The 15,858-nt window shown below is 43.5% G+C and overlaps 1 protein-coding gene across 2 annotated transcripts in view; it reads left to right on the top strand.

Annotated features, from left to right (window-relative positions):
- The window catches only part of SYNDIG1 (synapse differentiation inducing 1), a 48,590-nt gene extending 34,993 nt beyond the window's left edge, over positions 1-13,597 (top strand). For both annotated transcript variants that reach the window (XM_008630352.2, XM_017730074.1), the window contains exon 4: positions 11,819-13,597. In XM_008630352.2, coding sequence (XP_008628574.1) covers positions 11,819-11,977 — 159 coding nt within the window. In that variant the 3' untranslated portion in view covers positions 11,978-13,597. The remainder of the gene's footprint in view (positions 1-11,818) is intronic.
- Positions 13,598-15,858: the final 2,261 nt, after the last annotated feature.

Here is a 15,858-nt window from a genome sequence, read left to right as displayed (position 1 = left end):
CCTGCTGAAATCTCCTGATGGAGAAATGCAACAGTTACATCAGATCAAGACAGGTTTTGGACCTCACTGAGTAACTCTCCTTTTGTAGCTCCATTGTGGAATATACTTAAGCATCCACACTGTTTATATCTTCGCATCCAGACTCTCACCTTGCTTGACTTGCTACCACCTGTGGATGGAGCCCACCATATTCTGTAGCCTTTTGTGTAAAACTGCAACTGAGTGAATCAGATGGGTGAGGTTAGAATGGCTCTGAACAACTTCTGAGAAATTGGTCCACAGAGGCAGACCAGATTTTCCTTCACTACTCGGCTCTTACTTAGGAACCCACACAGGAGGCAGATTTTAAAACCAGCTTGGCATTGACTGCCCCTTCCATCTGTTCCCAGCTAGCTGAGGTCTTGGGAAAACCCTGGCACAAGCAAATCCAAATATGTATCCTGTGAGCTGTCAGATGCCAAGGCACAGTGGTGCCTAACCTTCCCCAGGCTGAGGTGAAGCCCATGAGTTGTATACTTTCAGCGTCTCAGCTGATAGACAGAATTTTGCTGTGGTGGTGTGGCATGTGATTCCTGTCAGGAAAAGTGACATCCTGTATTTAATAGGGAACAAGAGTCTTCATCTGGGTTTCTCAGGGAAAGCAAAAGCAAACTTGCAGCACTCCTCTTCCTGCCTGTATGTGGTGGAGTGGTCTTGGACATGAGACAGTCCAAATAAAGGGACTTACATGTGGCAGGAGATTTCCTTCCCAGATGCTGCCATAGTGCCAGATGCCCAGGGTAGTACACCCTGCTCCCCATACCTTAAAAGAGAGGGACTGGATAGCAAGAAGCAAAGTCCTTTCAGTATGAGGAGGGGGGCCTGCCCTGATTCCTGAGGTTTGCATTTGACAGGATGAGTCCTCTGTTCAACCAGGCCATCCTGCTGAGGCTTGTATCCCTCTTCACACAGCGCACCATATGGATCGGCTGCTCCCGCAGGGAATGTGTTTGTGCAGACAGGGACACAGACAAACAGCCTTTCACACAGGGAGCTGCAGCATCTGCTGCTCAGGCTTGGCCCACCTGCTGCTAGACAAGCCAACGGGCTGGAGAGCAGAGCTTTTGATTCCTGTGATTCACTTCTTTTGGCATAAATAGCCAGGCCAGTTAAACCACAGATGAGGAGACACAACAGACTTCATGTTTTTGTTTGTATACACTGGAAACATTTTATATTAAAAAACTTGAGCAGGTTGTTGATGACTACTGAGAGGCATGAAGAAACATCCTTGTTAGCAATCTCTGCTCTCCCTGTTGGGCAATGAGGACTTATGTTTGTGTGCTAATGGGTTTCCACCGAGGAAAAACCCTGCTTCTGTGGAGCATTTTGTTAAAAGGAGAAGAGGCCCTTGGGATGGCCTCTTTCTTCCACCAGCTATTATCAAAGCAGCAAATATTCTGACTTGGGGCCCTGGGGAGCAAAAATGAAGTGGTCCCAGAATGCCAACATAGGAAGTGCTGCAGCACTATTTCATCCTACTCCTTTCTCTTAGTGCAGCAATAGGAGATTCAGGGAGCAAGGCTGCCTCGTGAAAACAGTATCATGAGGTGGTTATTGCTGAGATGCTGGACAAAAAAAGCACCAGTTAGAGAATCCTTGGAGATCCATGCCTCAAGGCAGTTTACTTTTTTCCTGAGGTCAAGAATAGAAGCTGACTCAGTCATGATGGAGGCACATTAACAGGATGTTCTTGAAATTATGGAACTTAAACAGGCAGCTGAGTGCTACAAGACCTGCAGGGCTCCCTCATTTACTCTTTTTCTTGTTGCCCTGCAGTTGTGGGGTCTTGCTGGTCTCCCTGTGGTACAGGCAGACAGACTGTTGGGAGAAAGCTGTTCTTTGTACTTGGGCAGGTGACTTCACTGTTCAGCAGCATCGTTTCTGGAGAACTGCCCTGATTTATCACCAGCTTTCTGCCCTGCTCACTGTGCAGTGGAAGGATGGGCAAAGCCTTTCTGGCTGCCTCTTGGTGCTGCTGGGCTCCTTGCAGCTGCACCCCTGACTGTCTTCTGCACACCTACAACTCAGCTCTTCCATGGGGGAAGAGATAAATCTCCTTGAATGACACCCACACACGTGCAAACCCTGCCCGCTGAAACCCAGCAGCGCTTGGCTCTAAGGGCTGCAGTTGCAGGAGGGAGGGCTTTTGTTTACAAGAGATTAGGGGCTGGTATCTGCTGACTGCACTGGGATGTGTTTCTGCTGGAGAACATGGAGTTCTTGTCTTGCAGTTGCTGAGTCATAGAAAAGGCAGAGCAGTAATTTCAGGGTGCTAACAGCTTAACACAAGGTTAGACCTTCCATTTCCATGCCAACGGGGGTGGTGACGCATAGCAATTAATTGCTCCAGGTCAGCTGGTGAACTTTTCCCATTGTGAAAAATGGGATCTTGTTGAGTCTTCCTATACCAAGCACAGAGTTGAATCCAGAGATTCCAGAACATGTGCTCCAGTTTCTTCAGCCGGTGCTACTGGCACTGGTAGATGCTAATGGGTGTCTGGGTAGGATGCATGTCTTACAGAGCATTTTTTTTCTCCCAATTCTTTCTTTTCTCATCCAGTGATGGTTTTGGAGACTAGGCAGGAAGGATGCCAGATATTTTCTTTGTACTGCAGTGATCACACTAAGTAATGCAATTACGAGGTCTGCCCCACAGAATGAGCATCCTGGCCAGGAATAATTTCCTTAGTGTCTCCCTTCTCAGCTCTGTGTTTTCCAAAGTACATCCTCAAGTCTGGAGTCAGCAGCAGAGACAAAATACCCCCTAGGCCCAGAACATCTCTTCCCAGGAGTTTATTCACATAAACCTCCCAGCCTCAACCAGAGGAGTTGATTCCTCAGTAGGATCACATTTATGCGGAAGAAACATGGGTTGACTACTGAAAAGCAATTAAAAATTGAATGCTTAATGACCCAAATAGGAATTTATGCACCAAACTTTTGTTGATTTTTTAAGATTTTGTGTGCATATATATACATATATAATTTCAGAAAAGAGTTTATTTGAGAAATTTAGTGTATCAGAAGGTGTTCAAAAGTGTTTTGGAAATATTTTGTCATCCCGTATCAATACATTTTCAAGCAGAACAAAACAAATGCCTTTTTTCAACTGGAAAGAAGCTTTCCGCCTGCAAGGTTTAGTTAATGTATATATATACATAAAAACACACAGAAAAGCTCGAAAGCAGCAAGAAATAGTTCAAAATTATGTATTAAAACTGCTAGAATAATTTCCATAATTAAAAAATAATTCTGATGGCATACATTTGTGTTCAACGTATTTTTTACAGTGTTTTCTGCTCTTGGTCAGAAAGAAGGGAAAATTTTCATCTCAGTCCTTTGCCTTTATCTCTGATTAATCTTCAATAGAGTTAGATTTAAAAAAAAATATTAAAAGATCTCGCCCTTCTTCTTTTCTTCTCCTCTAGAACTTTTAAAACTTTCCTTCTGTGTTTTTACCTTCTGGAATGTCACAGTTGTATTTTTAATGCAATTAAATTAATTGGCAAAATCCAGACATTTTGTTTTATTTGGGAAGGAGGTGTTAATCATTTTAATCAGGAGAGAAAGGGAACACATTAAATTTTTGAAATAAAAAAAAGCAAACACCGAAGTGCCTGCAAGAAAGAGCTAATTTTGTCCAAGGTTGTTTTCTGTCACTGCTCAGAGGGAATCCCAGAGCTTTGAGACACCTGAAACACAGATTTCCTGACACTCAGCTGGGTTTGCTGCTGTTGTCTGGCTGGGAGCCAAAGTCAGGAGGCAGGAAAATGCTGACTCTGAGAGCAGGCAGATGCTGCTCCTGTCGTGGAATGGCTGTGGATATGGAGAGAAGGAACTGAAGCTCCTGGCGTTCTGCTTATTTTTGTGGACTGGGCTTTGTGGTGCCAAGCTTGGCCCTTCCTACTTGCCCTGGGGACTTCAGACCACCAGGAGTTTTCTGGAGTTGAGTTTAGGGCTTCCTGCTATTTATCTGTCTCCTCTCTACCATCATCTATCTTCAGTGTTTCCTACTGTGTCAAATGTATCCTTCTAACACCAGATCCAGATTAACTGCGTCACTTTCTTCTTGACACACATCAGCAAACCTCCTTGCGCCTTTTCAAAACCAAAGTCTTTCCTTGCAGGGAAGAAGAGCCTTGTTCATACCCTGCAAGGTGATGTATTGCAGAGCTGACTTATTTGAAAAGCTCCGTGCAAACTGATTTGCATCTTGAAGTGATGCAATTAAACTGGTAAATATTCTGTATAGACACTTTCTGTATCCTAGTGACCCTGTGATCTAGCTAGATTTCCTTCTGATTGATGTTAAAATAAAAGTTTAGTGGAATCCGAATACCTTGCAGAAGCCTGAGTTTGCTGAAGCCTCTGCCTTTCCCTGCAGGATTTTTTGGGTGAGAAGTGTGTAAAAGACACAGATCTCTCTCTAGAGGATCTTGCAGGCTCAGAAACAATGATTTTGAGCCCCATTCTGTAGCCACTTTGAAAAAATCATGAATTCTTCCATTGTATTCAAAGGAGATTTTGGTCTCAGACCTTTGGAGAAAGTTTCCAGCTTTTCCTGGTGGTGTGATCCAGTGGGTGAGAGATGCCCCTGCTCGAGTTAATGTGCAAGTAAGACCATATGCCAAAGTCAATAATACAGATTTTAATTAATAGTAAATGTGAGGTAGAGAGATAGAAAGAAATAGATAGATAGATAGATAGATAGATAGATAGATAGAAAGAAAGAAATGATGAGGGGGTGAGAGAGATCAAGCAGAAGATAATCACCACCTGTCAATCCAGAAGCATCCCGTTGATCCTTCTTCACCCTTCTTGGTGGTGGGGGGGCCCCAGAGAGTTGTTTTTCTGGGGGTTCCACCTTTATACAGTTCAAGTTCTGTGTATCTATGGAGCACAGATGCCATTCCCAGAATTTCAGGTGATAAGTGTATCAGCAGTTGCTTCTTTTCCAACATCATGCCACAGTAGGAACTTCTGTCTTAACCAGATACGTCCTCAGGCCTGGAATTAGCACCTTTCTGTGATAAATTTCTGTGCTTATTTCAAGTTGCCACTGTGGTGACTTACCTTATGGCAAGTTCCTTCTGTGGCCTTGACAGCGTTTGGAGACAGGGAACTGTATTATGTCCTTACACCTGGCCGCAGGAAAATCGAAGGCAACCTGCTAATGTTAATTCAGACAGGACTCTAAGTGGGATATATCCCTGCTGAAGTTGTTTGCCTGGCAAGAGTGCTGCAGGATCATCAGGCTCGTAATTATCCGGTGTTCTCTCCAGGTATAAAGCAAATTGACTGAACATTCTGGCCTAGTGAAGAGATGGTTAAAACACTCACAGCCTGTGGCCCTCCTTGCCCTTAGCATTTTTTTCTGATGGATTAAATGCGCTGGGAGCCCAGGAACAACTTTTTCTCAGTCTTTGTTTGTCAGGCATTTTTCTCATATCCCACTCAACACAATCCATGGAGTATGACTATTGTTCCCTGTTAATCCCCCCTCTGGTCTTGAAGCTCCTTGTGCCTGCCTGCTAAAGCCAGTTATGCTCTGTCTCCAGGAGAGAGGGAGAAGAAAGGATTAAGTTTTAAAGAAAACAAAAATGTAATGCAAGAAAAAAAAAAAGATGGGGGGGGGGGTTTCCCCATTGTTGGGGTTTTTTTGTGGGCTTTGAGAAAGTAGAGGGATGGAAAAGGGAAAAAGGCTTTCCTATGAAGGAGATAATCTTCATCATTCGATCTTTGGTGACTCTTTTGAAAAGCTGACTTCATTCAAGGTAAACAGAAAGGGAGGTGATTAAGTTACCTCACATTCACTGTCAGGTGCTGCAGAGTCCACAGTGCCTGGTAACTTCTTACCCTGTTAGTTAACATACCAAATCACAAAATGTTTCTCAGGAAATAGCTCAGGCCGTGTCTCCTTCCTAGAAAAATGAAACCACATCGGTGGGGACCAGAGGAATTGCAGACTTTGCAGGCTGGTCTGGCCAATGGTACTCCCAGGAACAACCCTCCAGGGACAGTTCCATATAAGTGGCGTGGTACTCACCACTTATGTTGGGAAGAAAACAAACTCTCCTAAGGAAACCAGGTTCTGCCAATAACAGGTCAGAAAGTACTGTTCTGAAAGTTCTCAACACATGAAATTGGGAGTAAATAAGCAGTGTGGCACAGATTACACTTTGGGAAATCATGGGTGGTTGCAACACCAAAAAAAGTAGCTGGAAAAGCTATTGTGATCAACAAATGAGTGAATCTTACTTCGAGTTCTTAGTCTTGTCTCCAAAGTCATTAATATAGTAGGGGACTCTATAATTCCCAGAGTTCTAGTTTCAGCTCAGGAGGGACCCCTGTGGTTGAGAAAATTGATGAACTAATTCTCTGATCAAATCTCTTCCTGTCAGGAGGAGAAACCAGAGATGCTTTTAAAACTGCGCCTGTTGTCTTTACCTTGTTCTTCCCCAAAATGTGGCTCAGAAGGGAGAAACCCCCATCATTCTTATCTGTTCCAAGGGTGGGAGGTGAGGATTGAGGACTGAAATCTTCTCTGGCAGCACTGAGCAGCATCCTCCACCCTTTCCCTGTGCTGTGTGACTCATGCTGGAGGGAAGAGACATTGTTATGAATGTAAAGTACACACTGACATGGTCTTCCTCTCATCACAAATGAGGAAGAGGACCAGACACAGATAGAAGGAACCACAGAAAAAAAAAAAAAAAGACAGGGCTGGTTCCCTCTCATTTGGTACTGTGGACAGTGTGCAGAGAGGAGCAGTAGGTTTGGATTTGGACAAAGAATCTGCTCTCTACACCAACCTTATACAGCAAGTTAGAGGTAGAAAGAGATGAATGCAGCTTTTCCCAGAGCCTCCCTCTGGCAGTGCCTTCAACAGAGCCCTAACAAAGTCATTGCAGGATACTAAAAGCCCTGCTTTTCCTTGTGAAACGGAGAGGAGAATTTCTCCAGGCATATTTGTGTATAAGCAGATTGTGAATAACACCTTGCACAACTTCATTCAACAGTAAGGACTTGTAAGTCTCTGAATTTGTATGTGTAAACCAGGCTTCCCCACCTGTCATCTTTCCCAAATTTTCTTCTCCTTCATCACAAAACATCTGCTTGAGGTCTAGAAGCAAAGTGGAAGGGCAAAATCATCTTCTTTACCATAAACATCCAAATTCCTGTATATGCCAGGAAAAGAGAAATGCCTTTGTATCTCAGGCTGAGGTCTCATTCTCTCCAGTGCAATCAAATGAACAGCTGTTGCTGTGGAGCTTGTCTAAAAACAACTCTCTGCATTCTGCTCATTCAGGTCTTTTATGCCTGCTGTTCCCAGTATTGTGCTCTTTTTCCAAGTGTTGAATTTTCACTCGGACATTTATAGTTTTATCTCTACTCAAAGACACAATCAAAGGCCACAGGCAACGCCAGCCAGGGGCTGAATCATGTCTTTGCCTATGCCATATTTTCAAATTCCAGCAGAATACTTTGATACCAAAATGATCCAATGGCTGAAACCCTGGTTTTACGAAAGTTGAACGTGCAAAAGAGAGAGACTCCTGCTGGTCTTCATTTACACCCTCATCTTCCCATTCACACTCTCTTCTCTTGAACCTTTCATGGATTTCCAGGGGTAAATATCATTCCCGGTATATCTCCTTCTACCAACACAGCATCATTTAATTTGGTGGCAGTAGAAGTACCATTTCTCAGGCCACTGCTTTTCACCTGCTGCATCACTGTTCAGGAGCTTGGCAGGAAATTGTAAAGGCTGGAAGTTAACATGATATTGCAGGGGAAAGAAGGGGATGCTCACAATGCAGGAAATTCCACTTGAAAGGCTGGATGAAGAAAGGTCAGATTAAACTACAGAGGGACTTAAACTGTTTGGACCTGTTTGGAAGTACATGCATTTCAGGTGACACCTGCTCCCCATTGTTTCCTCGGTAACTTCCAGACAGAGAATGTCTGTTTGAGACTCATGTCCATTCCCTGGGCCATCCTTCCAGCAGAAATTACAGAAACATCTGGAAGAGCTCTTTACCACCACATTATGGCCACTTTCTATTGTACCGTGGGCATAATGGAATTTTCAAATGCCTGTCAGAGCAAAGAACATTTTGCCCTTTATTTAGTTCATCATTTTTGCCTGTGGAGCTGTTTGGTCAGACTGCATAGTCCCTTTGATGTTCTTCTCATGACTGAAAACTATTCTGCCATGTCCCAATGCCTGTGCTGGGTGTCTGTCAGCCCTATGCTTTCTCCAGCTGACTGGCAGCTCCCTGCTGTCATTGTCAAGGTCCAGAGCCAGATCCTGACTTCACCCTTTACCCATCCATGTCTTTAGCAAAGACACTGGAGTCTTTCCTCACCATCAGTGGAAATAAGTGGTGTAAGCCTGAAGATGGAATTATTGCCCAAAAACTGGAGATCAGCAGACGTACAAGTTAGGCAAGCTCAAAAGAGGAGACAGATTTTGACTAGAGGAAAGATAGAAGATACAGGAGCAGAAGCATTGTCTTTATGAGCTACTCCTCATTCTGTGGCCTTTTTTTTTGCATGTCACTCGAAGAACCAAAACTCAGGATCTGGCCAGTGGCTGCAAGGAACCTGTGCATCCTGGAGTTTCTGGCTGTTCTCACAAAGTGAAAAGAAATCCTTTCATCACTTCACCAAAGGGGTCAGGATAATCTCTTCTCCTCCTGCATGGAGCCAATCCTGCTCTCCAGCCTTGGGGAGATGAGGCAGGATTAATAATTGTGATCAATGTGTTTCTTGTTTCCAGATACTGTGTACCAGAAGGTATTTTGAGAGTATGATATATGAGTCACTGTGGGATGCAGCAGAACGTTTTAGCCTTGCAGCTTGGAGGTACATTATTCATCTTCTCTCGGCCTATGAAACATGCAGCCCAGAGACACCCTGAACATGGTCTGCAGAAGCTCAACTTGAACCTCCAGGGAAGTTCCTTGAAAGTGTTTCTAGAAAAGATATTCATTTTTTTTAGTTAAACAAAAGGAGATAATCCTTCCAGATCTCCTTACCCTTTCTTCCCCTACCCTTCCCGAATTTTCTGGCTTACTTCCAAAGCCTCTAAGGAGAAGATTGATTGGCGGCTGGTATTTGCTAAAATCCCTGTTTTCAGCCTCGTAGCACCCAGCCTTCATCACAGCCTGTGCCCCCTGCTCCATCCAAAGGCTGCATTAAATTGTTGTATCCATCATCTGGCTGCCAGCCACAGCTTTGCCAGGGAAGGGAAGAAGTGAGTGGACAGAAGTATTATAAAACTCCACAGATAACACAGTTTTGGTCAGGAAGAACACTAACTTCTGCAGCAACTTTCAGGCACATTAGAAAAGATTGAGATACTTGTTCTTGAGACAAGTAGCTTGAAGAGGCTGTAGTACCTTAAGCTCTTGTTAGTAGGGCATTTGGATCTTCATTCTTGCACCAGTCCTGGCTGCCCTATCCTCTGAAACAGATGTTGCTGAAAAATCTATGGAAAAGCTGGTGTATCGGGGTGTGATTTGGCTCTCTGATCTACACAAGACATTTCTTGGCCTCATGGATTTTGCCAGAGCACAGACATCTCTCATGGAAAACTCAGCAGGATGTCATTTCTTCATGTCAGGTATGAAATGGACTGGGTCGAGTAGTTGGATTGGTCCCAAAACCAAGGGACTTTCTCAAGGTGATCAAAACTACCAAAGAGCCTGGTCCCTGTCAAAAACAAGAAAATCAAGAAAAACTGTTTATTATTTGTTAGATGCTAAACTATTACATTTGGCCTCAATTGCATTTTGTTTGGTAAGTATTTTCAGATCCTTTTAGCTTAAACCTGCAGAAATGCTGTAATTTTCATATGATGTTGAGTAATAATGTGAGGGTTTTGCTAATTAGGAAATAGCATCAAAGAATTTTCCTATTACTAAGCAAATTCTTTCAGACTACTCTTTCAGGGATGAAAGCTGGTTTCAGTGTGGATGTTCCTCCATCTCAGTGGAAATCTTTCTGACTGGAGTAAAGGAGAACTGTAAGATTGTCCTTCGCATGTGCCTGTTCCAATGCAGTCTACAGTTAAAATTCCATATTGGAGGGATTTAATTTTCCTAAATCACAAAATATGCCTTAAGTTAAGAAGAGAAAATGCACTCAGATTAGGTAACTTGTTGGAAACTAGAATTTCTGTGAAGGCATGGGTGTGTTCCCCAAGCAAAATCACTCTATATTGTAATGTCTGGAGCTGCATAATTCTAAAACTTCATGGCAGCACATGACTAATACAAGACATTTGGTTTTGTCTGGGTGAACATTTTAACAGCTGGATTTTCACCATAGGTCCAATCCTTTCACAAAGGTCAGGGCTGTCCTCAAAGAGTTCATCAAGGAAAAAAAGCCTGTTCTTTTTGAGCAGGTTTGTTGCTGCACTGAAGATCTTATCAGGAAAAAGGCTACTTGTATTTGAAAAATCAGCCTTCTGAATCCTTTTGTGTCTTTCATCTCATTATTTTTGGTAAATCCAACCTCTTCTATTGAAGCAATCAAGATATACTGTCAAGTTTTCAGATTATTTGACATTTTGACTAATGGTTTCTTTTCCCTCTGACTTCCCATCTATTTTTAGGTGAAGAAATGCTGGTTTAAAACTCTACAAAGTTTCACTTAAAAGAGGTCAACCCAAATGTTGCAGATTTTTCCATTGCATAAAGTGACATTTGAGAAATGCCAGTTTGAAAATGTTCTATAATTTTTAAACTTTCACTCTGTTTTGGCAGGTTGAACCTGTCTGCCTCAGTTTATCCAAAAGCTCTGTTACCTTCATTGCTGTTCATTTACCTCAGTCCAATTTCAGTAAAAAGGAGCCTTCCAGATCAAGACTGTTTCTGTGCTGGGCAGCAGGTGCACGAGGAAAGTCTTTGAGGGGAGCTGAAGGACCAGCTCTTTCTAAAGCTTTCTCTGCTTTCCTTGCCAACACTTTTTAAGAGGCCCTAACATGATCCCCAAAGGCCCTGGCATTTTTTTGAAAAGGGATCTTCTTTTGAGTCTTTGGAGGCTCCAGACAAGAAGATCATGAGATCTTTGGTTACCCTGCTGAGAGGCTTTGCAAAGTGAGTAGGATGCCTTGCTCACCTAACCCAAAGGACATGACAGCAGGTGTGTAAACCTGTGTTGTTTCTATCTTGCTGTTTTGAAACAGTTCCCTCCAGCCTGCAGCCTTTCCTGTATTGTTTGGTATTGCTTCTGCCTGAAATATTCATAAAGCATTATGCTTAAAAAATTAGGTTGATGAATAAGAAGGGACAGTTCTCCTAATAAAGTCGTTGACAGAAAGGCCAAAGCTTTTTTTTTTTTTTTTTATTCTCTGTGGAAGCTTGTCATTTGGCTGCTACAAATTTGTCTGAGTAGGGGAAAAAGAAAAAAAAAAAAAAGAGTAGTAGATGGCACTGAAGAAGAAAGTGTCCCAGCAAATCGATCATTTGTGCAGACATACAATTAAAGCATTGAGGATTCCTCACTCGTTGTAGTGAGGGAACAAAGACTGTCTCAGAACTTAGGGAGCTCATTTGCTTGTACAAGACCTGTCCTGTAGGTGACAGATCTCTGACTGCCTGCGGGGTGTCCCTGCTTCACCTCATTTGACAGAAAAAGTGTCTGATTGCCAACCAGTTTAACCTGTCATGTCGCAGGACCCTGTTGCAGCCAAGAAATTAGCATCACATCTTTATTTCCAGGTGAAACAAATAAATATATGGCATTGTTGTTGTTGTATCTCTTGCAGACAAACAAAGCAGTAGCCAAGGGGGATTTCCACCACGCAAGCTCCAGCTCCCGGCGAGCTCTCTTCCTGGCTGTCCTGTCCATCACAATTGGAACTGGCATCTACGTTGGGGTAGCCGTGGCTCTTATTGCCTACTTGTCAAAAAACAACCATCTATGAGCCTCAGGAAAGGGGGAAGAACCAGCCAACCCGGCTCCTGCGCTGCAGAAGTCCCCAGCACATCAGACTGCGTGGTTTTCCAAAAAGAGACAAACACTTTCTGGGGGCAGGTACAGGATGAGATGGGCTTGTGCATTGTTGTAGGGTGGGAAGTTGGCAGGGCTGGGGGAAGTTCCACCATTTGTGATGCACAAGTCTTGCTTATCTTCATCAACCCCTGTACAAAAAAGGGAAAGAAAGAGCAAAAGAGAGACAAAGAATGAAAAAAAGAAAAAAATACAAGGAAGGAAGATGGGGGATGTGTGGAGAAGGGTGTTTTGCCTTTGCCTTCTTTTCAATATGGTGTTTACAAGCATCTGGCAAACTGAGCTGTTCTCTTAATACCTTCTTGGTCACCTGAACTTTGCAGCCAGCATGAGCTTGTGCTTAATTTGCTTGTTAAGCACGGCACTGAGATCTGGGGAAGCATGGACAGTGACTGGTTCTCTGAAAGAGCAATATAAAAACAAGAGGAAGAACATGGCTTTTTTTGTCTTTGAAACGCAGGACTCATTTGCCTGAGAGTGAATCAGACACCTCAGCATAGAGTGGTAATGCCTACTCTTCTTGTTGGGGGTAGGTTTCCATGGAAGGAGAAAAGGAAATTAAAAACATTTTTCCTTCTTTTCCTTGTTTTTGCATTAAGGTGTGCCCCACAGGCCCACTCAGTGAAGAACAGCTGAGGTTACAACTGCATGACTCGGCTCCGCAGACAGAGTGCAATTTCGAAGTAACATGAGACCCGTTGTAAAATTAAATCCTCCATCCAGTCACATTGTGATAACAGCACTTTACTGTGGCATTATTGCTCATCTGGGCTGCTCCACCTTGCCGTGGAGACCTGCACAGCAGTCAGTGCAAGAAACCTGGGGAAAAATGCAAACTGAAATACTAATAAGTTTTTAATTAAAAAATCACGGTAAAGCATGGGAATTAACCAGAGAAAGGAATGCTTCATACATTTCTGGGGTCCTGCTCATACACAGACCAGTGAAGACCACTCAGATCAGAAGCTCACAGCTCAGCTGTGCATCAGGGACACAGCATAGCCATGGAGAGTACAAAGCTGTTCCCCAATAAGCAGAGCAGTGGTAAATTGTAGGGGAATTGAGCCTTGTCCTTACTTCACTGACTGAAATGATACATTTATTTTCTCCTTTACTTGCTCCCCACACTAAACTCTTTTTTTGTCTATCAGATTTCCCTGCACTCAACTATTTTTTTGTCTTACCATTTTGTCCCGTCCCAGGGTGTATCAGCATAGACATATATATGTAGCTACATATATATATATATACACACAGAGGAGAAAACCAGTCAAATCAATGACCACTTTATTATTCAACTGCCTCATGTTTTACAAACGTGGTTTCTTTGAACAAGGATGTCATCAAAGACCTTTATTCCCAACTCTGTATTGTGTGTCATCTTTGCTCTGGGACAGTTTTTTCTCTTGTTTTGGATTTCCATTACTTTGGTTTGAATTTGAATTCATTTGTTTTAGGGGGGGGGAGAACAAACACATGCAATCCTATTTTTTTGGTAGCCATATCGTTTATTAAAACACATGGTATACAGCTACTGGTGCTTTGTGTGACACTTTTTTTGGGGGTGGATGTGAAGCATTAGACTGAGTGAAACTTGCCTCAGTACACCCAGTCCAGCTACCTCGAGAGGTGCTTGTATGGACCATCTCATGCTGTCCCTGGACCCAAAAGCCCGTTGCATTCACTGACGGGTTTTTTGGCATTGAAGTCATAGAACCAGAGAATTATTTCAGTGGGAAGGGAGCTTAAAAATCATTTAGATTTAACTCACCTGCCACAGACATGGATTCTATCCACATTGGCAAATTGTTGGGCTTCGAGCTAAGCCTGAAGACTGGCAGTGTACTCCTAGTCCCTTCTGCGTATTTATTATGCATTATTTGTGGGATATAGTCTTTCTCATAAAGCCTGAGCTGTGGAGTACATGATATTGAATAAAAAACCTCTAAATATTAATTTAAAGGGAAAGAAACTAGTATTTCCTAGGCTTAATTTGAAGTTAACCTGGAGTTCAAATAAATTGGAAAGCAAATACAGATATTGTAAGGTCATTAAGCAAGCCTAACAACAATGATAGTAATGTAATTTTAAAACCAGTCTTATGCTTGAGGACTCTGCCTCATGAACTTTGGTGATTGTGCTGGCTGAATATTGACCTGAGAGGCAAAAGCCAGCTCTGGAGCTAGAAGAAACTTTCCCACAAAGGCTGCCTTAAAATTACCATAGAGGCCCTTGCACCCAGCTTTAAAAGTAGCATCCCAAGCCTGAGGAGGTCAGCTTTCCATGTCCCCAGGAGTCCTCAGTGAACAGCAAACAGGAGCAGCAGCACTGTGTGAAAGACCTGCATAGCAGGAGCACTCCTGGAAGCATCACATGGCTGAAAGTTGATGCTCTTGTGCTTCACTCCTGAAGCAACCCACAGCATGACATGGAGCTGGCACGTGGAACGGCAGTCCAGGGTGAAGAGCAAGGAGGCTAAAGGGGGCTTGCATGCTGGGGGGGTGGACCTGGGCCTCACTGCAGATGAGAGTGGGGATAAAGCTCTCAGGGATTGTTTTTGTGCCTTAGTAGGGGTCCAGTTTGCTGATTGTCTGAGCTGTAGGTCACTGAGGAGCTGAACAGGGAGCTGTGTCTTCCTAAGAAAAGTGATGTTGTCATGGCCTGCTGCAACATCTCTGGTTGGCAGAGCAGACACAATCGGCTAAACATCTAAAATCCTCTAACTTTGTGGCATGAAGACTAGAAACTGCCACTACCACCTGCTGTCCTTGAGACAGCACCAGGTTATCCCACATGGTCCTTCTCTCCTCGTCCTTGGGGAGGAGCAAGAAGGTCCATACTCAGTGAGCTCATGTGTTTGGATACAGGGACATCTTCTTTAGCTTACAATAGATCTCTGCCATCCCAGAGAGAGAGGAGAGAAGCCTTTCTGAGGTGAGACCTTTTTGCCATATTGGCTCAGTGAGGAGGTGTTGAAGAAATGGCACTGGTATCTTTAACCAGATGACAAGCTGCTGTGATACCTAAAATCCCAAACTGTAAAGTCCAGGGTCAGAAAGCTCCAACTTAATTGTGTAATGTAGGATGTCATTGTGGATTAACCTCAAAAGATACATGGGGAGTGCTGGAGACTCACTGAGAGGGAAGAAAAAACCCTTCTGTGAAATTCTCACAGTTCAAGGGAACAGAGACACTCAGCAAATAATGTGCTGGGTCAGAGACTAATACTGCATCTGTCATCTGACAGGATTTCATAACTCCCTGGTACCTCCATTGATTTTTTTGTGCCTTCATTTGGGAATCTCCCAGCCTTAAGCATTTTTGTAGCTCAGTTTGAAATTAATTTCTCCCGACATCCAGGCAATTCCCACCATACAGCCAGCTTGCAAGAGCTCCCTGCTGAGGAAACAAGAGGGCATAGCTTGGGAGCATCACTGTACACCAAGGCTGGAACAGCAGTGGCAGTGACAACCACCTTCTCTGGGCTGGCTGCCACACATCTTTCACATTTTGGGAAATGCCACCTGCTGACTTGCAGAGGAAATTCACAGGCAGCCAAAAATGTGATGCAGTTTATGTGATGCCTATGAACTTATCTGTAAGGAAGATATGAGAAAGGGCACAAAGAGAGACTGCCCTGTGTTTTAGATGTCAAAGAACACACACTCAAGCTGCTGAAAGCCCCAGCCAGTGGTGGAACCTCAGTCAGAGGGCACAATAAGCCTCGCCTGTGGAGAAACAGGCTTCATTAATCTCAGAGATCATTACACTTGTCTGAGCAAGGCAAGACCACAG

This window comes from Corvus brachyrhynchos, unplaced genomic scaffold, assembly GCF_000691975.1.
Source record: "Corvus brachyrhynchos isolate BGI_N302 unplaced genomic scaffold, ASM69197v1 scaffold101, whole genome shotgun sequence".
Lineage (NCBI taxonomy): Eukaryota > Metazoa > Chordata > Aves > Passeriformes > Corvidae > Corvus > Corvus brachyrhynchos.
Note: the sequence above shows the minus strand (reverse complement) of the source record. Positions and strands in the feature narration are given on the sequence as shown.